This window comes from Camelina sativa, chromosome 1 (genome assembly GCF_000633955.1).
Source record: "Camelina sativa cultivar DH55 chromosome 1, Cs, whole genome shotgun sequence".
NCBI classification, from domain to species: Eukaryota; Viridiplantae; Streptophyta; class Magnoliopsida; order Brassicales; family Brassicaceae; genus Camelina; species Camelina sativa.
The window spans coordinates 4,093,925-4,117,516 of record NC_025685.1 but is presented as its reverse complement, the minus strand read 5'-3'; the positions used below and the strand labels follow the sequence as shown (position 1 = coordinate 4,117,516).

General features: G+C 35.9%; 4 protein-coding genes across 6 annotated transcripts in view; all 4 read right to left on the bottom strand.

Moving 5' to 3' along the window:
* LOC104763285 (NAC domain-containing protein 53-like) overlaps nt 1-441 on the bottom strand; it is a 3,672-nt gene extending 3,231 nt beyond the window's left edge. The window contains exon 1 of one of the 2 annotated variants that reach the window (XM_010486791.1): nt 107-441. In XM_010486791.1, coding sequence (XP_010485093.1) covers nt 107-272 — 166 coding nt within the window. In that variant the 5' untranslated portion in view covers nt 273-441. The remainder of the gene's footprint in view (nt 1-106) is intronic. The other variant, XM_010486741.1, reaches the window with a different exon arrangement.
* Nucleotides 1,169-4,310, bottom strand: LOC104763151 (NAC domain-containing protein 13-like). Of its 2 annotated transcripts, none has more exons than XM_010486585.1 (5): nt 4,202-4,310; nt 3,827-4,107; nt 3,116-3,393; nt 2,833-3,018; nt 1,169-2,142 (listed from the first exon to the last, which is right to left on the bottom strand). In XM_010486585.1, the coding sequence occupies exons 2-5, from the start codon at nt 4,044-4,046 to the stop codon at nt 1,438-1,440; spliced, it is 1,389 nt and encodes a 462-aa protein (XP_010484887.1). In that variant the 5' UTR covers nt 4,047-4,107; nt 4,202-4,310; the 3' UTR covers nt 1,169-1,437. The 2 variants fall into 2 exon arrangements, with proteins under 2 accessions (XP_010484887.1, XP_010484932.1); XM_010486630.1 differs by having other exon boundaries at nt 1,169-2,133.
* On the bottom strand, nt 6,513-9,454 carry LOC104763034 (NAC domain-containing protein 13-like). The gene is made up of 5 exons (XM_010486520.1): nt 9,350-9,454; nt 8,974-9,250; nt 8,251-8,528; nt 7,961-8,143; nt 6,513-7,419 (listed from the first exon to the last, which is right to left on the bottom strand). Exons 2-5 carry the CDS (start codon nt 9,191-9,193, stop codon nt 6,748-6,750), a joined length of 1,353 nt encoding a protein of 450 aa, XP_010484822.1. The 5' UTR covers nt 9,194-9,250; nt 9,350-9,454; the 3' UTR covers nt 6,513-6,747.
* Nucleotides 11,616-13,425, bottom strand: LOC104762958 (zinc finger protein ZAT5-like). Its single transcript, XM_010486412.1, has one exon. It carries the CDS (start codon nt 13,008-13,010, stop codon nt 11,835-11,837), a length of 1,176 nt encoding a protein of 391 aa, XP_010484714.1. The 5' UTR covers nt 13,011-13,425; the 3' UTR covers nt 11,616-11,834.

Sequence of the window (23,592 nt, the reverse complement as noted above, 5' to 3'; positions counted from 1 at the left end):
AAAAAAAAAAAAAAAAACAAAAATCAGAATTCTCTTAAATGATATAAATATAATAGCTTTCTGTACAAATGGATGGATTATGAAGAGATCGAAGAACAGAACTGACCTGGGAGATCCCAAGGCTCGGATTTGTATACATCAGTAACAGAGATAGCATCGAACTTAAAAGGTTTATTGCAGATCTTTCGTTTCAGATAGTAACGAACAAGTTCTTCGTCCGTGGGATGAAAACGGAACCCAGGAGCGAGCGACGTTGCTGAGCCACCACCCATATAATTAATTCGGTCGACCAAAAACTCAAACACAAGGTTGGTTAAAATTAAAAAGAGATGCGCTATCGATTTGTATCAAGAAAAGAAAGAGCAAAACAATGATTTGGAAAGAAAAGGGTTTTAGAAATTGAGGTAAATGAGAAAGAAAGAAGGAAAAAAAAAAAAAAAGCAAATCGGAGAAGACGAGTGATGAGGAAGAAGAAGGACCGCGAGTCCGCGACCGTATTGAAGAAGTTTCACACCGCGAGGTTTTAATATTTTCCAGGAAAGTGTGCCCGGAGAACAATCAAGTCACTGGCTGTGATTCCTTTTTTGGTGACAGTCCTTAGTAACGTGACACGTAGAAGGGACTAGTCACAGTTTTCAAGTCTCTAGAATTTTGTTGAGGTAGTTGGTTAGCGCGAATAATATAGTAAGATTTTATTATCCACTTCAATAGATATCAAATTATCCATGACTAAATTCTTTTTTGAAATATGCCGAAAAAAAAAATTTTTTTTTTTTTGAAATATATATATATTTGAGAAATCTGGCTGAATAGAGTAAATAAAGAAAGTACTTATAAAAGTAACGTTGAAACCGAAAAAAAAAAAAGAGAAAGGCTTAAAAAAATCGTACCAAACAATTTTTGCAAATTACGTGTAACGAAAGTCTACTAACGTCGCTGACGCAACTACATTCGTAATGATAGCCGGATATGATCAATGACGGTTATACCCTCACTCCTGACCATTAACCACAGTATTACCCTGAGGCGGAACATTATTCAACGGATAAAGATCTTGTCCGGAAATCTAGATGGTGATACACCTTGAAAATGACAGTTATGCCCTTAAAGACAGAACATTCTTCAGAGATAGATTTTTGTCTGAATAAAACCTAGATAGATGATCATATATGACAAGGGAGGAGCAACCTAAAACTGTTTTCAAAAGATGCAGCAACATCCAAACTAAATAAAAAAGAAAGAAGGATAAAACACATTCGGCTCAGAGGCTCGGATGCGTTGTATCCTATGTTACAACAGAGAGATTCACGCACGCAGTTCAGCAAATCCGTCTAGAGAAGTTACATAGATGACTCATAATATATTAGGGATGGAAGATTAAAGCTAACATAGGCAAGAAGCAGAAGAAGAAAACCTGGAGGGGATCTTTCAGCGCATCTATTGTCCTTTGGCATGGTTCTTCTTAAGTTCCTCGTTCTCCTTGGCATGGTTCTTCTTAAGTTCCTCGTTCTCCTGACGCAGCGCATCGATCCTTGACTGGAGAATACTGATCATTGCTTCTGCACTCATCATCTCAAGCTTGAAAGTTTCTCTTTCAACAGACATCTGGTGAACCTCCTTCTCGAGATCATTAACCTTCTCTTCGGAAGATGCAACTGGAGTATGAATAGAAGCTTCCTTGTGAGGACGTAGTGGTTGCTGCTGGTTTTCTTTCTTGTCGGAGATGCCCATGAGTGAGAACTCAAGCAATGCAGAGATGGCAGTGTTGGTGGCAGCAGCTGATGACGAGATTAAGGTGGTTGTATTGTCGACGGTTGTTGTTGTGGACGAACAATGGTCCTGTGTGTTCCTGCTTGAGTTGTTGTTGGACTCATTCTGGCGTCTACGTTTGTATTGCAGGAGAGGTAGTGGCGCTTCTTTGTTGAGAATGCATACTGCAGGACGAGGACGCTCATCTTCTTCTGTGTGCTCGCGTTTGAGTGTTTCCTCAGCTTCATCACAGTGATTATTGTTGTTATGCTCCTGCGGCTTGATGTCACTCTCATGATGATTCTGTTGGTTAGGAGGTTCAATATCCATTGGAGCCGTCTCTCTCGGTGGCTCATTGATGTTGATGAGACTCTTGCTGGCTGACTGGATCTCCTACAACAAATTACAAGTTATTATGAACCCCAGATGACACAAAATATCTGAAATCAAATGCTTCAATCATCTTTGCAGATGAAGGATCAAAACTGCATTTTCACTATAACACAACAAATCATTCTACTTCAAACCAACATTATCACTGATCAATTAAGTGAATTCATATCATGCACAGTGACAAGTGCTGGTCAAGTGAGGATGCAAAGCTTGAAAGATCTTGTAATCAACATGGTTAAGAATAAAAGCCCAAGAAACAACAACAACAACAAAAATGGACCACAGATAAATTAGATATCTTCTCTACCAAGAGAGTTTTTTTTATCAGATTATACCTACAAGGCTGAGTTCTACAAGAGTTGGTTACAGACTCAATGGTCCATTTTTTTAACCCAGCCCACTGAACCAGTACTTAGAGAAGCTTACTTCAACACAGAGTTTTTGCATATACGAAATATGATATCTTGTGAAACAAGAGAGATGATGCATCAGACAAATTTGTACATTGCACTAAATAACATTGAAATTGTAGATTGGTTAATAGATAGACTAATCCATTTCAAATAAAGTCACTCAGCCCATTGGAACAGCATTTAAGAGAGAATTTCACAATCTTTGCATATAAGCGATAATGAAATGAAACAAATCAGGCTTTGAGTTATGAAGCCTGAGTATGAAGAAATCACAGACCTGGTCCATCTGGTTGTTTCCATTGGCTACTGGCGATGGCTCTACCGTGAGCCTAACGTCTACTCCTGGAATCAGAGCTGCTCCATCATCAGCCCATTCCTCTTCCATGAACGGTGCATATCTGTTCCCACTAGGTGGCCCAATGTTATTCTTGTGGAAGACTCTGCACAACACATATGCATCTTGCTGCATCCAAACAAAGAATTGAGAGAAGATAAGATCTTTGGACAATAATTTCAGATAAACCCATAAACTGGAAAGTCATTTTGGATAAATACAGTACCACCAGGTTTCCGTTATTCTCGGTTTCATATTCCACAAGGCGATACTCGTGCATAACCCAATTAGTCCTAAGACCGTCTGGAGCACGCCCGCTGTGGAAAACAAGCGTCTTTTTCATACCAAGCAGCTGAATGTCACGGCGGATTTCTCTGTCTTTCCCAGTTGCTTTCCAGTAGCCTTTGTAAGTTGCTCGATTCATTCTAGCGCCGTTTCCATACTTCTTATCTAACGCGCTGTAGAAGTACCATTCTTGGTCCCTTGTCTTCAACCTCGAATACACTTAAACACAAAACACAACAGAAGAGATTACTTAACTCAGACTTAACTCAAAACTTCAAACTTTACATTCCCTGAAACACAAGCAAACAAAACTGGAGCACAAGTTAGCATAACTCTTAAGGAATCTGGGGGAAAAAACAACTCTTTTGAACCACTTAAGAATTCGATTAAATTGAAATGTCTTCAGAGTGTTATAAGCCTAAACATAGCAAAATGTAACAACAGTGAATCTGCATCGAAAAATTCCTAGGAAACAATCGAATCGGAGCCAAGAAAGTTAAACCCTTTTCCAAGAAATGAGTCAGAACATGCGAGAGAAGCCCAGACCAGAAAAAAAAAAAAAAAAAAAAATCCCAAATCAAAAGCAACAAAATTGACAGAAAAATCCAAAATTGTAGAGATACGGAGAAACAAAGAGAGAAACCCAACGAACCTGCTAAATCCCAGGGCTCATGCTTGTAGATATCGACCTCTCCAATCGCATCGAAGCGTACAGGTTTGCCCAGAACCTTCCGCTTCAAGTAATAACTGACGAGTTCCTCATCAGTGGGATGAAATCGGAAGCCAGGAGCAAGTGAGGTGGCGACGGAAGCAGTACGCGGAGCAGTACCGGAGGGCGGCGGAGTCACCACAGCCACAGATTCGCGACCCATTAAAAAGAGAGTAGTTGTCCTTTAGGGTTTTCTTCAATTTCCCTTTTCCCCAAAAACTGACCTGACGAACACAAAAAACAACAAGTTGGGCAAATGGGTTTTTGATTTGACGGACAAGTAACGAACGAAAGAGATAAGCACAAGATTAAAGGTACCTTCAATTGCAAGAAATTTGCTTTCTTTTCGCGTTCCCCCAGTAGAGAAAGAAACTTGTGTATTTTTCGGATTGCGATTCCAATTTTGATTTACATTTCCCTTTTTCTCATTTTTCCTTTTTTTTTTTTTTTTTTTGAGTGTCGCAGTAATAAAACCCTAGAAATGTTACTGCCTAGGTTTTGTCGTTTTATGTAGTAAATTAAAAAAAAAACACTGTCGTTAGTCGTTCAAAAAAAACAACTCTTGGATAAAGATATTAAAGAAACAAAAAAAGAAAAAAAAAAAGAACAAACCTATCAAAAAAGTACAATCATTCAACAAGGGTCACACAAACTCATAAATGATAGATAAATGTGAATAAGTAATAAATTCTTGAAAAGAGTTAAGCATAGATAGATTCCGTAGAACAATTTACAGTTAAAAACTTAAAATCAAATTAAAAAACACCTACTAAATTCCATTTACCTAGATATCAAACCATTTTACCTATTAAATTCCATTTACCTATGTAGGAAATGAAAGCTGTCGACATTTAAATCAACTGTTAGAAATTAAGACAACTAGTATACATGTTTACACAATACTCCATTGAGTATTATTGTAAATCTAGGTAGGCTTGTAGATGAAACTATAAGTAAGATGCACCAAATAAAAAGACCACATGTGGTTGGTTGATCAAGCATGTATTAGTATGGAAATTAGAGTTTTAGAATTTTGGAAGAAGAACAAAAAAGAGAGAGAGCAAGCAAATCGAAGAAGAAGAGAGCCGTAGACGAATCCCCCGGAGAACTAAGCCACCGTGGAAAATATTACAAGTGATAGTAATATAGTAGTATGTTGTTACGCACTGAGGTTTTTAATATCTCGTCCAGGGAAGTGTGCTGCTCTCTGTATAAAGTGACGCTGCTCTGATATTTTTGGCTGACAGCAAATAAATTAGCGACACGTCGAAATCTTGGACCTCTAGCTAGTTCGATAACTTGTTGAAATGTTGTTTTTAGCTGCTTGGCGCAAATTTTTATTTCCATATTCTTATAACTTTATTTTCTCGGTATAAATTAGTTTGGTGAATAATACTATACTAGGTAACAACCCGCACATAGTGCGGATAAATCAATTCAAATAAATTTATATTTAGAATTTGATATTTGTTTATATAAAATAAAATATGTAAATAATTTTTTTTTGTTTTATTCAAATTTACGTTTATTTTATATAAAAAGATGTTTCATCCATGAAATATTTGAACGTAAATAATAATTTTAACGCAGTGAAAATATTTGTATGAAATTTAATTTAATAAAACATGAATAACTATTTAATTTTTTAAAAAAAAGAAATTAATTTGTTGTTTTTAAAGAAGTATAATATAGTTTCAAATTAAATGACTACAAATAGTTTAATTTATTTAATGAATTTTTATATAAGTTTATAATGGCATAGATGTAATTAAGATTAATTAATAAGGTTTATTTGCTAAAATGTGCTTCAAGCTCTCTAGCGACGACACATCAACATTTTTTCAAAAGTGTTTCTCTATTAATATATAGAGGATTTAATTTTTTTAAAAAGAATTTAATTTGTTGTTTTTTAAAAAAGTATAATATAGTTTCAAATTAAATGACTACAAATAGTTTAATTTATTTAATGAATTTTTATAGAAGTCTATGATAACATATATATAATTAGGATTAATTAATAAAGTTTATTTGCTAAAATGTGCTTTAAGCTATTCGACAACGACACATCAACATTTTTTCAAAGTGATTCTCTATTAATATAGAGGTGATTCTCTATTAATATAAAAGGAATATTCTATTGAAAAACTAATAATTAATATATTTACAGAAGGAAAGTTTTGAAATTAAATTGACAAGATAAAACTTAAAATATATTTATTTATTTTGAAAATGGAATCCAGGCTTGAATCGTACCAAGCGCTTTTTGCTTTTTGTTTTCTTGTTTTGAAAAACAAAACAAATAATTGCAAATTACGTGTAACAAAAGTCTTCTAACGTCGTTGACGGGGCCGCAGTGTCATAACTCCATAAATCGTAACGCTAGCCGAATTATTCAAAGACGGTTATACCCTCACTCATTACCACTAATCGCGAGTTTACCCTAAGAAGCTCTCTTCCCAGTTCTATGCTAACCATGGAGACAGAACCATGATGAAGCAACAGAACCAAAATGTGAACTGACTTTTATGCCCTCAAACGTGACCACTAAATGAAAAAGCTTTCTTTCTTTCATGGAGACTGAACATTCCTTTGAGACAAATAAAGATAGTTTCTGTTTGAAAAGACTAGATAGTTGGTAATATATGACAATGGATCCACCTGAAAATGTTCCCAAAAGATGCAGAACATAGAAAAATAAAATAAAGACCCGTCTGGGTGGCTCCGTTCCGTTTTATCCTAATTTTACAACAGAGATTCATACTGTTTCTGAAAAAGCTACATCCATAGCTCATACTATTACCAAGATTACAGCTAAAAGTCCAAGATAAAGAAGAAGAAACCTGGATGGATGGTGGTGAGGTGTTTTAACTAGCTTGTCCACTGGCGTTGTTCTTCTTAAGTTCCTCGTTCTCCTGACGCAACGCATCGATCCTTGACTGAAGAATACTGATCATTGCCTCTGCACTCATCATCTCAAGCTTGAAAGTTTCTCTCTCAACAGACATCTGGTGAATCTCCTTCTGGAGATCATTAACCTTCTCTTCAGAAGATGCTAGTGGAGTAGGAGGAGTAGCCTCCTTGTGGGGACGTAGCTGTTGCTGCTGGTTTTCTTTCTTGTCGGAGATTCCCATAAGTGAGAACTCAAGCAATGCAGATATGGCAGTGTTTGTGGCAGCAGCTGATGATGAGATTAAGGTGGTTGTATTGTCGACGGTTGTTATTGTGGACGAACAATGGTCCTGTGAGTTCCTGCTTGAGTTGTTGCTAGACTCGTTTTGGCGTCTACGTTTGTATTGGAGGAGAGGTAGTGGAGCTTCTTTGTTGAGAATGCATACTGAAGGACGACGCTCATCTTCTTCTGCGTGCTCGCGTTTGAGTGTTTCCTCGTCTTCATCATAACCATTACGGTTGTTATGCTCCTGCGGCTTGATGTCACTCTCACGATGATTCTGTTGGTTAGGTTCGATATCCATTGGAGTACCATCTCTCGGTAGCTCGTTGATGTTAATGAGATTCTTGCTTGCTGAATGGATTTCCTGCAACCAATAACAACTTATGTGAACCCCAACAGATATAATACATCTAAAACCAAAATGAGTTGATCGACTTTGCAGATGAACCAAAACACAACAAATCCTTCACTTGTTGATACTCATTCTGATAAACATGCACTGATCAATTGTGCGAGTTCATATTATGCAAAACGAGGATTGTAAGTCTAAAATATCTTACAACCAGAGGATAAATCCCAAGGAAAAAAGACTGTAAAGAAAAATTAGATATCTTGTGAATCAAGAGAGACGATTCATTAGACAAAGCTGTAAGGTTGAGCTGAGTTCTACAAGAGCTTCTAGCAATCTTAATGGACTAAAGCAGTTTAAGTAACTCAGCCCACTGAAACAGCACTTAGAGAAGTTTCATTTCAACAAAGAACTTTTGCATATAAGAAGTATGATATCCTGTGAATCATGAGAGATGATTCACTTTGGAGGGAATTTTTGCATAGAAGTAACATTGTAAAAAAGGAAACTATTCAGCTTCAGGGTCATGAAGCCTGAGTATAAAGAAAGCACAAACCTGGTCCATCTGGTTGTGTCCATTGGCTTGTGGTTGCGGCTCTACCCTGACCCTAACATCTACTCCTGGAATTAGAGCTCCTCCACCATCAGCCCATTCCTCTTCCATGAATGGCGCATATCTGTTCCCACTTGGTGGCCCAATGTTATTCTTGTGAAACACTCTGCACAACACATATGCATCCTGCTCAACACAACACCCCAGACAAAGAATTGAGATTAGAAAGGATTCTTTTTACAATATGAAATAAACCAAATTCGAAAGCAACTCTTTTTGGACAGTAGAGTTACCAGCAGGCTTCCGTTATTTTCAGTTTCATATTCGACAAGGCGATACTCGTGCATAACCCAATTAGTCCTAAGCCCGTCTGGAGCACGCCCGCTGTGAAAAACAAGCGTCTTTTTCATACCGAGCAACTGAATATCCCTGCGGATTTCTCTGTCTTTTCCAGTTGCTTTCCAGTACCCTTTGTTAGTTGCCCTGTTCATTCTAGCACCATTCCCGTACTTCTTATCTAACGCGCTGAAGAAGTACCATTCTTGGTCCCTAGTTTTCAACCGAGAAAACACTGAAACACACATCACAACAGAAGAGATTACTTAAAACCACAGTTAATATAACACTTCAGATAGATAAACCAAACACACAAGCAACAAACTTCATTTCCTGAAACGCAAGCAAACAGAGCTGAAAGCACAAAATAGCAGTGATTCTTAAGTAATCTGACAAAAAATTTAGACTTTTTCCCCAATTAAGAAGTCTCTTCACAGTGTTATATAACCTAATTGCGTAAACATAATCAAAGGTACGAATTGAGAGAATCTGCAACAACAACAATAACAAAATTGCCCAGCAAATGAAATCGATTCTCACAAAGCTAAACACTTTTGGCAGAAGACGAAACAACGAATAAGCGCAATCCCAAATCGGAAAGCAACAAAATCACAAAGTCTTGACAGGAAAAAAAAAACCCAAATCAAAGAGAGGAAGAGGAAGAAACCCAAGGAACGAACCAGCTAAATCCCAGGGCTCGTGCTTGTAGATATCGACCTCTCCAATCGCATCGAAACGTACAGGTTTGCCTAGAACCTTCCGCTTCAAGTAATAACTCACGAGTTCCTCATCAGTGGGATGAAATCGGAAGCCAGGAGCAAGCGAGGTCGCCGACACGGCAGTACTCGGCGCAGTCGCCGATGGCGGCGAGGACACAGCAGGCAAAGATTCGCGACCCATTTGAAGCGAAAAGGAGGAAAAAAGGACCGAACTTGTTAATAGGGTTTCTTCTGGAATCTGTCTCAGAAGACAAACATATCAATTAAAAAAAGTTAGACGGAGAAGGAAATGGAAAAAAAAAGAGAGAAAAGCTCACAAACAAAGGATTAAAGGTACCTTCAATTGCAAGAAATTTGCTTTCTTTTAGAGTTCCTAGAAGGCTAGAAAACAAAGTACAATTTCGGATTGCGATTCTTAATTTTTTTTGTTTTTTTTTTTTAATTTTATAATTTTTTTTGAGTGTTTGGCAGTAATAAACCCTAGAAACGTTACTGCTTAGGTTTTTGTCGTTTTGTGCAGTAAAATAAACGAAACACTGTCGTAGTGGTCTGAAAAAAGTAACTATTCTTTACGATAAAATATTTAAAATTTTTATATTCTACGAAATGACTTTCCTAAAACAATCCAACAATCGAACAATCTAACGATTATACAATATGTATTGTGTGTGGTGGATATAGAAGAATTAAATAATATGTAAAATATTAAATAAAAAATCAAAGATTGTTCTGTGATATTAATAAATCTTTTAAACATGTTAAGTAATTTTTCACCAAAAGAAAAGAGTTTATTTCTTTCCTTTTATATTAAGTGCATTGTATATATATCTCATGAAATACTGCAATTCAAAATTTTTACGAACGTTAGGGTAAATATATACCAGTAAAATCTAAGAAAACAGCCTTGATGGAAAATATACATATATAATGGTCATATTTTGAAATTTGACTTCTCTCTTTTCATACCCAGGAAAGAGATTAGATTACCCTCATCAGTGATAATGTCCCATTTTGAGTTTAATAAATTTATTTAACTAGGATAATAATGTCGTTTTCTTTTTAGATAGAGATGTATTATGTATACAAGTTTAAAAGACGTTGACCAAAGAAAAAAGAAAAGTGTTAAATGAGAATAATGTAGAAGGTGAAAAATAAAAAAGGAGTGACAGATACGTTTGCTTGCAGAAGGATACTTTACCAATAAGGCAAGCTAAAGGGGATGAGAGAGACTTGGTCCACACGAATCATCATCTTACTCTATTTATTTTTCTTCTTTCCTCTTTCAATTTAATTTCTAGTTCCCCTAGTTTGGTTTTCGTTTAGATTAATTTCATTTATAAGAAATATATAATAACTAACTACGATTAAATTTTTTTGAATAATGTGGGGTTGTTGTAACTTGTATAGTCAAGGTGGACAAAGACAAAAATATACTTTCTTCTCTGTTTATTCTTCTTCTAGAAAATGGAATAAGCCTCTCGGTACATGTTAAAAGTTTTTGTTGTCAACATTTTGATATTGAAATTCTAAATAGTTATAATGGAGCGGAATTGATGAGGCGTACCAAAAACTATATGATATTTTTGCACTATCTTTATTTTTTTCTGATACGCTACGTCTCTTGTCTCTTATGCTTTGTTTTTGTAACTAATTCGCAGGCAGAATTCAAATCGAGAAATATCCAACTCATGTGTATTTTATTTATACATAATTGTATTGTGGAAGAAAAGAAAAGTAAAAGTAAAAAAGAAAACACCATTTTGTTATTTATTTATTTTTAGGTTGTCAGCTATCTGACACCACTGTCTCTCCAAAAGGACAAAATGCTAAAAATATCAAGACATTTTAAAAAGAAAAGAAAATCTCATAAAAAGGCCTCGTGTTTAGGGTTCTGGGCTTAATTTCTTCTGAACCTATAAATATTAAAGGCCCATGATTCAATTGTAGACCATTCCGATGACAGACAGGTGTGTTAACTAAAACAGAGAGGAGACAAGTGCAAGCAATATCTCACATTGAGTGCATTTGTCTTCACGAAGCAAATGAATACACTCAAATCTTGACGAGCTGAGAAAAGTGTTATGTTCCGATAAAAAGTTGCATATCTCAGCGTACGATTTTGAGACGATTTTGACATTATACTGGTTTTGTACCTATAAAGGGCGTAAACAAAATAAAATCGTATAATGTCAACATGATATTGATAACAAGTATTCGGTTTGAAATGAAAATTTAACAAAAAGAGTTGGACCCGTCACGCCCTTTTCATGAACCTTTTAAGTTTCTTTTCTTTCTTTAAGGGTTAAACCTTTTTTTCTCTAAGCCAAAAATACATTCCATGACTAAAAGAATTTAATGGATCAACCGAAGCTCATAGCATAAAAAATAAGTATACTTTATCAAAAGAAATACACATATATATATACTATGTATATATACACTATATGTTATACAATATGTATTATTAGTTGAATGTTCATTTAAATATAAAGTAAGAATGTGCATGGTCTTTAATCACTACGTTCGTCCTACGCTGTATAGGGAATATATATATATATATATATATATATATTCATTAAAAAAATATAAAGTAAGATCTTACATTAACTTGGATGTAATTACATACATAGCATCTGCATATGCCTAATGGGAGTATATATATTTGTATAATACATAGTTTTCTTTGGCAAGGAAAAAAGAAGAAGAGAAGAATCTTGCAAGTCTTGTACAAGCAAGGAATCAGTAATTTTCTTAGAAAAATGATTCATCAATTTCTGCTTTAAAAAATCAATAAATGAATCTTAGGATTTGAATTTTTGATTTCAGTAATGGCAATCCACCAATGTAGGAGCAGAAGACAAGACAAGAGACTTATGTTCTTCTCTCTGTTTCTTCTGTTGTGTTTGTTCATGTTCTTGTTCGTTTTCTTGCTTTGAAGCAAAGCTTAATCCGTTGACCCGATTCTCATCTTCCGGGGCAGGTAGATTCAGATCTAAATCTAACGACACAACCGCGCTCCTTGCTCTCTTAACCGGAACCTGAACCGGAACGTCCGACATCTGATCAAATGACATAGGCGATAATGACAAAGCAGTGTTTGCAGTAGCTGTAGTGGCCACAACCGCTACGGTGGGGGTAGAGGCGGCTGCTGCGGCCACGACAGCACCTCTATGTCGTCTCATGTGACCACCTAATGCTTGTCCGGATGTGAATTCGGCTCCACATATCCCACATTCATGGACCTTATTATTATTAGCTTTACCGTATACCACAAGCGATCTATGGTTACTATTGTTGTTTGGAGTCGTGGTGACAACGTTGTTGAGATGGAGAGAAACGGGGTCATCGTAGATAGACTTCTTGAGGTCATGATTGGAGTGAAGACCCGTGGCGGCTTTAGGCTTCTTGTGGCTGGCCCTATGGCCGCCAAGAGCTTGGAAAGACGGAAAAGTACGGTCACATGTTTTGCACTGGTAAACATAGTAACCGGCTCTGCCTCCGCCGTTCGCTGTGGTCCCGTTCGATGAAGATGTCTCCAGAAACCTCCTGCTGCTGGATCTATAGGCATTGTTGTTGTTACCAGATTCTTGGTAACTTATCATTAGCTGTCTTGTTTGTTGCGGTTGGTGGTGAGGAAGAGAGTGACCCTGGGCGAGGAGGATCAAACAATTAGCCATGTCTTGATCTTCCTCGTCAATGGTGGCCTTTAATGTCACATTGTTGTTGGAAGATGAAGAGGCAGAAGATGAAGATGTAACACCATTGATCAAAGTATTGTTATCATTCTTGTTGTTATTGTTGTTGATATCATCATTGAGATTCTGCTCCTTGGAAACAAGACTAGTGGATTCTTCTTCAGCATCCGGCTCTTGTGAAGACATAGGAGGGATGATAGAGAAAGGGATTGGGGACTGCGGACGTTGCCGCTTAGTCCGTTTCCCTTTAAGGATCAATGATTGCTCCCTAGCGGCTGATACAGCCTCCGCAGCTGCTTCCATTTAATTGGCTATATAGAGAGATTCAAGAAGAAAGGGAGGTATATGGATTGATCAATCAGAAAAGATGAATTAGAAAGAATTGAAATTGAAGATGAAGATGATCAGCTTTAGGGATCGGATTACATATATATAAATATGTATATGTGTGTGTTAAGAGAGATGTGTGTGGATTGAAAAGATGCATACATAAATAGAGAGTGATTGAGGGAGAGGAGTCAAAGAGAGACACCACATTCTCAAGTGTGTGGAATATGTTGGACTTGTCTTTTTGCAACCTCTAAAATTTTAGTACTTCTGTTATTGTCTCTATTACAATCTTCCCAACTTGGCAAACTCATCACAATACACAAGAGCTAGAGAGAGGAGAGAGAGGAGAGAGAGACACAAAACATAACAAAAATTGTGTAAATTTAGACAATTACTTGAGTGATGTATGTTTTGCCTCTTCATTATCCCCTTTTATTTTTTACTCTGTAATAACAACGTATTTTTGGATTGGCTCCCTTTAACGAACACAATGTTTAAAATTAAAAAAAATTAATAACTACTACATGTCGTTAACCTGGATCTAACCTCTAGCACAATACTTTCTGTTAGTTCTTGACATTGAATTTTACATTATAGTGAATGAAAAATAAGGATATCGAATTCTAACTAGACACGCTATTTCTATCCCTAAAAACAGTTAATGTTACAGTTGTAAATTACGAAAATTACTTTGAATCTTTTTTTTTTTAATTTTTTGACAAACATATATCTCATTCTATTAGATAGAAATCAACATACAGATAGAGTTGATTGGGTTACACAACTGCAAAGGAGGACACACTCCAAAGATAAAGACAATAAAAGTACATAGAAAGATAGAGGCAAGCGACATTGAAAACTTGAGAGCTATGAGCCAAATGCAACAAAGCAAATTGAAACCTGTGAGATCAAAGCATATCTAAGCGGTTTCTATGAGTAAATCAATGGAAAAGACGATGACCACTGTCTTGAGTCGAAGACTGAGCGGCAAAGTGTGAGGCTACAGCTGGATAAGGAGCTTTGCCATGGATGAGAGCAAGGATAAGAGTGCTTTGGTTATCGGTCAATACCATGGTGGTGGTGGTTCTGTGGTTTGGTGGGGTGAGCTTGGAGAGGTTGCGGTAACCACTTGGAATGGTGATCATAATGCCACTAGTCTTCAAACTTATAGGCAAAGGCTTCAAAAAGCGGATGCTTTGCACTCTGGAAAGCTTTGAGCATGGTCGAGATAGAGAGGAGAGGCTAGTGAAACATGGGTAATCCCCACTCCATAGAGGTGGGGTCATAATGCCCAGTTTCTCCAAGCTGTCTCCTTCAAAAGTGACACACCGAGATGATTCAAACATGGGTACATGATGAAGCTGAGTGTGTCGACCATTTGGTGATAGGTGGCAAATAGGGACAAAGGATGCAAGCGTCGAAAACTGCCACCTTGGCGAGTTGGAATCAGTTAAGGAGCTCAACATTGCAGTCCTCAAAACCAAACTAAGATATTGGTCTCGACACAAATAGGTTTCAAGCAAATCAGAGGGTACCAGCGTTCTGCTACCGAGTGAAACTCGACTTGACCAAGAAGAAACGGCTGGTACTACAGATTTGGGGCTTGGTAGAGGCTTGTTAAGTGCAGCTCTGAGTAGGCAAGTTCTACAATCAGAGATATCCTGTCGAGCATGGCCAAACACAAAATAGACACATGGGTCTAAAGGGGTTGGGTTCAAGCCAGTTTTAGAGGGTCGAAGCAGCTTCCAAATCATGTATAATCCATCTCTTAAACAAAGCAAACTAATTGCCAGGGTTCCGAGAACAGAATGAAGCACAAACCTGGGTCGAAGAAATATCACGGGTGAAACAAGGAACGCCGGGGATGCAGATATCTGCGTACAAATCACCGTCTCCAGCGTCAAGACAGAGCTCCCGTCCAGCTGCAACCAAATAGCACATTGGGTGAGAGGAAGTGAATCGAGGAGCGAAGAGATGTCGATGTTGACTGCGGGAGGAGGCGGTGAGAAGAGCGGAATCTGAGGCTGTTGGGGTGTTTGAAGATCTCAAACCGGGAAGGCGGTGACTGGGAACTCAACGGGGCAAGAGCAGCGAGAGAAATCACCAGATGTCGGGAGTAGGGAGGGGGCGGAAGAAGCTGAAGCATGCTCAGAGTCAAGATCTGGAATCTGTAGAGGACTCCAGGGGGACTAAAAAAGAGATTGACGGGGCTAAGAAGACAGAGGGGACAACGAGGAAACATAACTAAAGACCCAATGACGTTGATTGGATTCAGCATCGCCGGGGAAGCGAACCTCGGTGATTGTGCCAGAGAGAGTGCGGCTAGAACGAACTGTTTTTTATTAAATAGTACTTCCAAACACAAGGTTGTGGTAATTGATAAATTACTTTGAATCTTGTTATGTGAATCCTCTATCAATTCTACGCAATCGTTGAGAAAATATTAATAATACAATAATCAAAAGATAAGAAAAAATAATAGAAGAAACTGAAGTAGAGAGGTTAAAAGATTACTTTGTGTGAACGAATGTGTAAATTAATGATAGTGCAAGCCTGTCTTTCACGGAATCTACGGTTCCCCCCATCGTCTCTTCTCTCTCTACCATTACTCCACTCCATGTTCTTTCTTATATTTTATGTTATTTCCTTTTTGTCATATACAGTATATTTCTAATACGTATACGTACGCATCTCTAAGTACATACATGTTGGTATAACAAGAAAAGAAAAAATACACTATTCTACTTATTTTTTGAAATTCATACACGCAAAGAAAGGAAAACTTTAAGTCCAACTAATTTGTCGTTAAGTACGACGACAACTTATTCCCTAGACTTGAGACAATAATTTGGGTTAATGCTAATAATGACTAAGCTTCTTAGATTGAAATGTAAATTTCGTAATGACCAATTATATCAAGTAGAAAAATTAATCGATTATTAATTATTATTTTATAAAGAAAAATGAAAAGAGAGGAAAAATCGATCGATATATGAACTTTAATCAGCATAATAACATGAGAAAAAGTGTCGATTATGTGATGAACAGTGCCAATCTTTCTCTCCTATGCCACTTTCACGAAAACCTTTTCCGGTCTGTCATAGAGAGTTCTAAAAAATACCCTTTTGCTCTTATTCTCTATACTTTTTTAATTCCAAATTATTATTATTTTATTTTCTCTTCATAAAAGATCAAAGTTCTCTCTCTTTTCATAACCCTCAACTTTTTTTTTGTCGACTTTCCATCTTCTCCTTCTTCAATATCAAGCTGTCGACTGAATCTCTAACTTCTCTGAGTTCTCCTGCATGCAATGATGAATTTTTTCATCTACTCGAATCCTCCGCCTTCGTCCACCGTGAACAAGGAAACATTAGAGACGAGTTCCAGAGTTCCTAGACACAATTCTTCAACCGAGACCTCCGTCTGATCCGCCTGCCTCCTCTGTGACAGCAGGCATGCAAAAGCGTAGGTCTGCAGATCCGGTGGACTAAATCCAGCCGGCCAGGTTTTTGTCCATCTCCTTATGTCTTTCGTTCTCTTAAGCGGACTATATTTGTTTGGTCATCCGGTTTGTGTCCGTTGCTAACAATAAAACTTCTCCACACTGCAGTTCTGCAGATCCAGTGGACCAGATCCAGCCGACCAAGTTTTTGTCTATCCCTATTATGTCTTTCGTTCTCTTGAGCGGACTATTTCATGTCCACACTGCTAACAATAAAACTTGTCCACACTGCAGGTTTGCAGATCCCATGCTCGGTGGACCAGATCCAACCGACCAAGTTTTTGTCCACCACTATTAAACTTGTCCACACTACAGGATCTGGTGTCCGGTAGACCAAATCCAACCGACCAGATTTTTTCCGTTGGCGATAGACATTCTAATGCTGATGGACATGTCTTTTTGTTGTTTTTGTCTACCTCCCCGTGTATCTCTGTCCCATGCGGTGGTGGAAATTGTTACTCAGAAGTTTTTGTCTACCCTTTTCTTTTCTTCTATCTTTATCCTAGTAGATGGACATGTATTCTTGTTGTTTTTGTCTATCTTTAATATAAATGTACTACTAATGCAATATTTTTTTGTCTACTGCATTGTCATCTCTAAAATGAGGCTTGTCCATATACATTCTAATGCTGATAGACATTTGAATTCTGATTGAAAATCTAATGCCTATAGACATTATAATTCCGATAGACATTATAATTCCGATAGACAATGACAAAGCCATCTCCAACAGACAATGTTCCTGGACCAAAAAGCATTCTTTGACAACCGACAAGGGAATTTGCAGGTGCCCAGATTAAATGCCAGAACATTATCTCTTTCTTAACTACCATTATCTCTTTTTTAAACTTCTGAAGCACTCTATAGACCATAGCTTCGCTCCCATTAATTCATATCCAATCTTCATTAATGTGAGCCTTTCGTTTGAATTGCCTGCCAACGTTTCCCCTCTATTAAGCCGAGGGCAAATTTGTTTTTAATCACCTCTCCCAAACCCAAAAAATGGTATTTCTCACGAACTCAACCAAAAGTGACATTTTTGACAAGTTTTTAAGCAAAAATAGCATTATTGGCCAAAATCCCTAATAACATCAACGACGTTGTTTTATGGAGTAGATTGTAAGTTGGAACTTGGAACTGAACAAAAAAAACTAGACGATGTATGTATCAATTAATTTGTTTGTTTATGTGATTAAAATTAATTTTATTTTATTAGTTATGCTAGAAACCGAGTGCAAGTAAGGTGATAATGTTTGCATCCTTGTAGTTTGTAGATTGATGATTTTGTTACAATTTCAAAGAAACATGCACATCCGCATTGCATGTATTATCACCTAGTAAAAAAAAAGTCCAGAAAAAACTGAAAGTCCGCTTTTTCATAACAATAATTATAAATTTATAATAATACAGTTAACACCATGTTGGCGTGTATATGCATTATGAAGTATATGCGGACTTGTTCATGGTTGCATGATGTGAAGAGCACCCACACTTCACGTAAAGAATATTACTAAGTAACAACGAATCAGCAACTGCAGCTCATTGTATCTCCAGGACTTTTCAGATTATCAATCAATATTTTAAAAGTAGACAATCTGGTAACTGAGACGAAAGATAATAATATCGGGAATGGAACATCCAGTAGCCTGAAAGTATAATGAAAATAGTTTAGTACTACAATTAATTTCTTGCAAACAAGTTTTGTTTTTTTTATCATACGTTTTTTGTTACATTTACAGGTTGATTTACTTTACCTTTAATGTAACTATATGATGAATGCGAGTACTTGATCGAACTTTATAATCAACTATGCATTTTAGTTAATTTAGTATATATGCTTGATAAGTGGCCTTCTGATCGTGTTCACACACACATAGACAAAGGCCATTATCGTTTTATATATACATGGGGTTTATTTTTAGCTGAGTTAATTTTATCTAAAGTCTACTCTCCATTGTTGGATGTAGCTAATAATTAGCATAAACATGATAGTGAATAATTATCGCTTATTCCCAATGATTAGGGAAGAGTCGACTGGATAACATGGATTGCATGTAAATTAACCATAAATCCATAATATATAAACAAATAAACATTAGTACATACTAGTATATAGATTCAGTATTATATACATAAGTAAGTTTTGGAGCAAGAATTGATCAAGCAAAACGTAAACAAATATGGGATAATTGGAAAAAAATCACAGCGTACGCCTGGTTTTCCTAGATACTGACACTGATAAATGTTAATTGTCAAATATCATAGTTAGTATATATGTATCTTGGATGTTTAGTTTATATTTGACGGTACCTTTTCATTGTCTTTCTGTAACATTATTTACTAAATTAGTATCCACTGTCCATTGTTCACGTCCAGACACAAAACATAAACAATCGTTTTTTTTTTGTCGGCTAAACAATCGTTTTTGTTACCAAAAAGTCAGATATGTTAGTTAGTAGCCGAGAGTGGTCTTATTTACTAACATTTGTAGTGTTTTTCAGGATATTCATACTGTATTGCAGATTTGTATAAAACAATTATTATGGTAGAATGTCCTCATCATATATTTGAAAATTGCACTGCCGGCTCAATGCTTATTGTTGTTATTGGACATTGAACTCAAGACAACAAATTCACACAGTGTTTTTCGTTTAAACTATTGTATAGTAACTAACAGTTTAACACTATTTAATTATGATACAGTAAACTAACACTAAATCTACCACCTGGGACAAATATATGAACACATTAATTTTATGTTTAGAATAATATTACTTTTCTTGTATAAATGGTTTAAAACATTTCATATTATTCATACGTACATTATTATATTATGCTACAACAACAAATAAAACCCCACGATTAGCGAAAAGAAAAATAAAAAAATACAGCATTCCCTAATTAATTTGTTCTTGAATTGATAAATCTCTGATTATTAAAATACAAAGGGAAATTTGTAAAAATATGCATTTTTTTTTATAAATATCGGAAACCATATTTTTTTTCAACATGTATTATTTTTAATTAACTCAAATATAAAACCCCGTTGCCAAAAATAAAAATAAAAAATTAGATAAATTAAAAGGAGTAGCACAAAAGCGGTGTCATAATAAGAGAGGAAAATGGGAGAGTTAAGGAGAACAAGTCCGTTGTACGTATATTTTAAGTTCCCTTTTAGAAGAAAGAAGAAATCTTTTTTAATTATTGAGTGAGTGGCTCTTGATCTCGTGTCTGCTTCCATCGTCGCACGTTTCTTACCATAGAGAAATCAAAGAGAATTTTACCCCAAAAAAAAAAAGAAATCAAGGAAACTAAATTAATTAATACAAAAGAGAAAGTAAAAGTAATTATATAACTGAGAGTACCCCACACTTTTCAACCAATTATGAGTTTGAAGGAAGATTTTTTGTTTTGTTTTTGTTTTAGTTTTTGTTTGTTAATCACAACACTTGCATTCATCATTGATCAAATTAGTAGGAGTTCATACAATCATAGAAAGGAACATACAATAAGAGGGTAGACCCCAATACTAACACAACATTGAAGCAAAGATAGATAATGTTGATGGGCAATAGTTTCTTGATCGGAGTTTTGAGCCAAACTTTTGGGAGAGTTTTGGTACCTATGAAATCAAGAGTTGTCAACCCTTCTTCCATAAACAAGTCAATGGATGATGAGATACCCACTTCCATAAAAGCGAGTTAGCTTTAAGAAATGAGCCAAGCATGTGCTTCTCACACGTTTGACAAGGTTTCAGCAGAGTTGAGAGAGATTTGGAGCTTGAGAAAGATTGCTTGAGCTATCTGAGAATCGAAACCAACCTTGGACAAACCAAAGCCGTGGCCAACGGACAGACAGCTTGAAGTCGGGAGCAAATTGCCATACATTCTCAAGTAAAATGGTCATGAATCAACATCACAAGGGATGCTATTCCCAGACTTCTCGGAGGAGTTAAAGGGATGCCAAGGCAACAATGATGAATTACTTCTCCGATGGATTCTATAGAGTTCGTAATCTAGATCACACCATTGGCTAAAATATGGCTTCAACATTTGAACTACACGATCATACCTGGGAATACATAGGATTAGAGTTAGAGCAAAAGTTGAAATGAGTTTCTCCCCGAGGTTGATATATAGGACTTGACTAGGCTCGGTGATCACGGGGTCTGAAGACATAGGATTGAAGAAGTACCGGTAACCACCACTTTTTAAAGTCGGGGTCATAATATCGTTACTCTTCAATCGATTAGGCATGTGAGACATCTTCCTGGCGATGATGGTTTGCAAATGAATGGCTTTATTGACCAGAGAAGATGGAGGCAAAATCAGAATTTTCAAATAACTCTGGCACGAACCTAGCATCGATAGTGGTTGACATTCCGATTGAAGTCTTCAGACAAGTGAATCCATCAAGCTACGCAAAGCTTGGCTAGGATTGGGGGAGAAATGAGTTTAGATCGGACCTGGATATAAGCTTAGAAGGCCTATTGTGAACACCTTTTGTAACCGGATTTCACAATCCTTAATGGGCCAAAATTAGCAACGCAAAGCATCATGTCTTCTTTCATAATCATAAGACAAGACATATTTGAGAGAGAGAAAGGCTTAAGGGAAACTCAGGCAATGCATGTTACTAGGCAAAATTTAGATCAGTCTTGATCATGTCAATGATATAATCAATGGTGCTCAACTGTGAAGCAAGCATACTATATTAATACCGTTATGTTTTGTTTCAAGCAAGGCCATATATATTGAGAGATTAACGAGATATTTTAACTGAAAAGGATTATTTTAACCAGACGACCCAAATCATTTGAACGCTCATGCTCGCCACGCCCGTGGCCGTGAGGCGCCAGACCATTCAATTAATTAAGTAATTAGTAACACAAAGAAACTTTAAGCAAAACATTATTATGGCATTTATTAATCCAATGGAAAAATCCAATGCATGACGCGAGGATAACATCGAAGAACACATTTATCAGAAACAAAGACGACATATTACAACAAGATTAGTATGTTTTTTTTTTTTTGACGGCACACATTTAATAGGAATTATTTAACAATAAAATACCTAATTAGATGGGTATATCAGTTTCACAATTATTAATGGAAACCCAAAATTTCACACTTTACCATTCCAATTATACCTGAATTTGGCAGTCTTCTCCTCACGATCAGCTTCATAAATGCCTGTTTCCCTAACAGACCATCTTACCTTCCCCCAAGACTGCGTCTTACCATTATACGCTTCGATCACCACTTTATCCTTGAAATTAGGACCCTTCAATAGATGACACCAGTAAAGCGTTGTCCCCCATGCATTTTCGTGGAAGTGCGAAGAGAAGTTACGTCCGGGGCGTCTCAGGTGGTAACCGAGATTGTTGTCTCCAGATTTACAATGTATTTTTAACCAGTGTCCGTGGTTCAAGTTGTTAAATATAGTAAACGATGATCCTATCACATGTTCGGTGTATAAGCTTAATAAAACCATCATCAGAAATATTGTCGCATGAAACTTCATTTTGTGTTCTTTATTTTTTTTTTATGAGGCAATTTTTTTTTATATGTTCTTCTTGTTTCGAGTAGCAGATATCTTGAAGGGATTTATAACTGTTTTGAACTTTTGAGTATATTGTTTGAAAGGCTGTGCGTAGAAATCATTTTTTTTTTCTTTTACTATTTTATTTGTAGACAAGATTCACCTGAAATTAAAAACGAGGCGTACACTGTTTAAATTTATTTTTAACCATTAAATAAAAATAACTTTTGGGTGAACCTTTTTTATTCACTTCCTCTTTAATTAGTCAATCAAAATACATCAATATACCATGTAATATTAATTTAAAAATAAAAATAGAAAATAAAACAAACTAAGAAAACTAAATCGGTAGACTTTTTATTAAATAAGTTTAAATAACTGTTTAAGTTTATAAATAAAAATTTGGATTTAGATTTTACAATTAAAGAAAATAATATATTGGCTTGAATTCATATATAAAAGCATTTTCTCATCTTTCTTGCTTCAGTTATTTTCCTTATTTTTCTTTGGAAGGTCAAATTAATTGAAAAAGATGGAGGAAGACATCTTAAAATGATTAGTCAGGTACAGTCATAATTTCAAGTTAAATTTAATAGATAATGAGTAAATTAATTAATGCTCATATTTTTATATATGTGTACTTTCTACGTTTTTTATTAGTTGGCGTTTAAGGTTGTTTCACACATATTAAAAAAACCATTAAATTTTTTGTTTTATCCCTTTTTAATATATTTGTTAATTTTTTTTGGTTTCCCTTTTTAATATATTTGTTAATTTTTTTTGTTTAAAACATTAAAACAGTTGGAGAAAATTGGAATATTTACCAAACATTTACATTGGAAATCTAAAACGACAAGTAATTAATACGGGAGTGAGTATTACTTTAAGTATTTCCTAGATTCTGATGTACAAGCTTTTCATCTCTATTCTGTGGCTAGCAAAACTAAATATACACTAATTAAGATCCCCGCATAGATTAGTTTTCATATTAGTATTCGTTGACATCTTAGATTAATTAGTTATTAGCTGAAAATAACAAATTTGTTTAGCAACGCAAAGCATGTCTTCTTTCATAATCATAAGACAAGACATATCTGAGAGAGAGAAAGGCTTAAGGGAAACTCTGGCAATGCATGTTACTAGGCAAAAGACAAGTCTTGATCATGTCAATGATATAATCAGTGGTGCTCAACTGAAGCAAGCATACTATATTAATACACCGTTATGTTTTGTTTCAAGCAAGGCCATATATATTGAGAGATAAACGAGATATTTAACTGAAAAGGATTATTTTAACCAGACGACCCAAATCATTTGAACGCTCATGCTCGCCATGCCCGTGGCCGTGAGGCGCCAGACCATTAAATTACTAAGTAATTAGTAACACACAAAGAAAATATAAGCAAAACATTATTATGGCATTTATTAATACAATGGATAACATCGAAGAACACATTATCAGAATTAAAGAAGACATATTACAACAAGTATGTGCACAATTTACGGCAC

Coding starts and splice junctions, on each gene's coding strand:
- LOC104763151 (XM_010486585.1), bottom strand. CDS start 4,046: ATGGGTCGCGAATCTGTGGCTGTGGTGACTCCGCCGCCCTCCGGTACT. Junction 3,394..3,826: donor TGAGCCCTGGGATTTAGCAG/GTTCGTTGGGTT, acceptor TTTGTGTTTAAG/TGTATTCGAGGTTGAAGACA. Junction 3,019..3,115: donor AGAATAACGGAAACCTGGTG/GTACTGTATTTA, acceptor GTTTGGATGCAG/CAAGATGCATATGTGTTGTG.
- LOC104763034 (XM_010486520.1), bottom strand. CDS start 9,193: ATGGGTCGCGAATCTTTGCCTGCTGTGTCCTCGCCGCCATCGGCGACT. Junction 8,529..8,973: donor CGAGCCCTGGGATTTAGCTG/GTTCGTTCCTTG, acceptor TGTGTGTTTCAG/TGTTTTCTCGGTTGAAAACT. Junction 8,144..8,250: donor AAAATAACGGAAGCCTGCTG/GTAACTCTACTG, acceptor TGTGTTGAGCAG/GATGCATATGTGTTGTGCAG.
- LOC104762958 (XM_010486412.1), bottom strand. CDS start 13,010: ATGGAAGCAGCTGCGGAGGCTGTATCAGCCGCTAGGGAGCAATCATTG.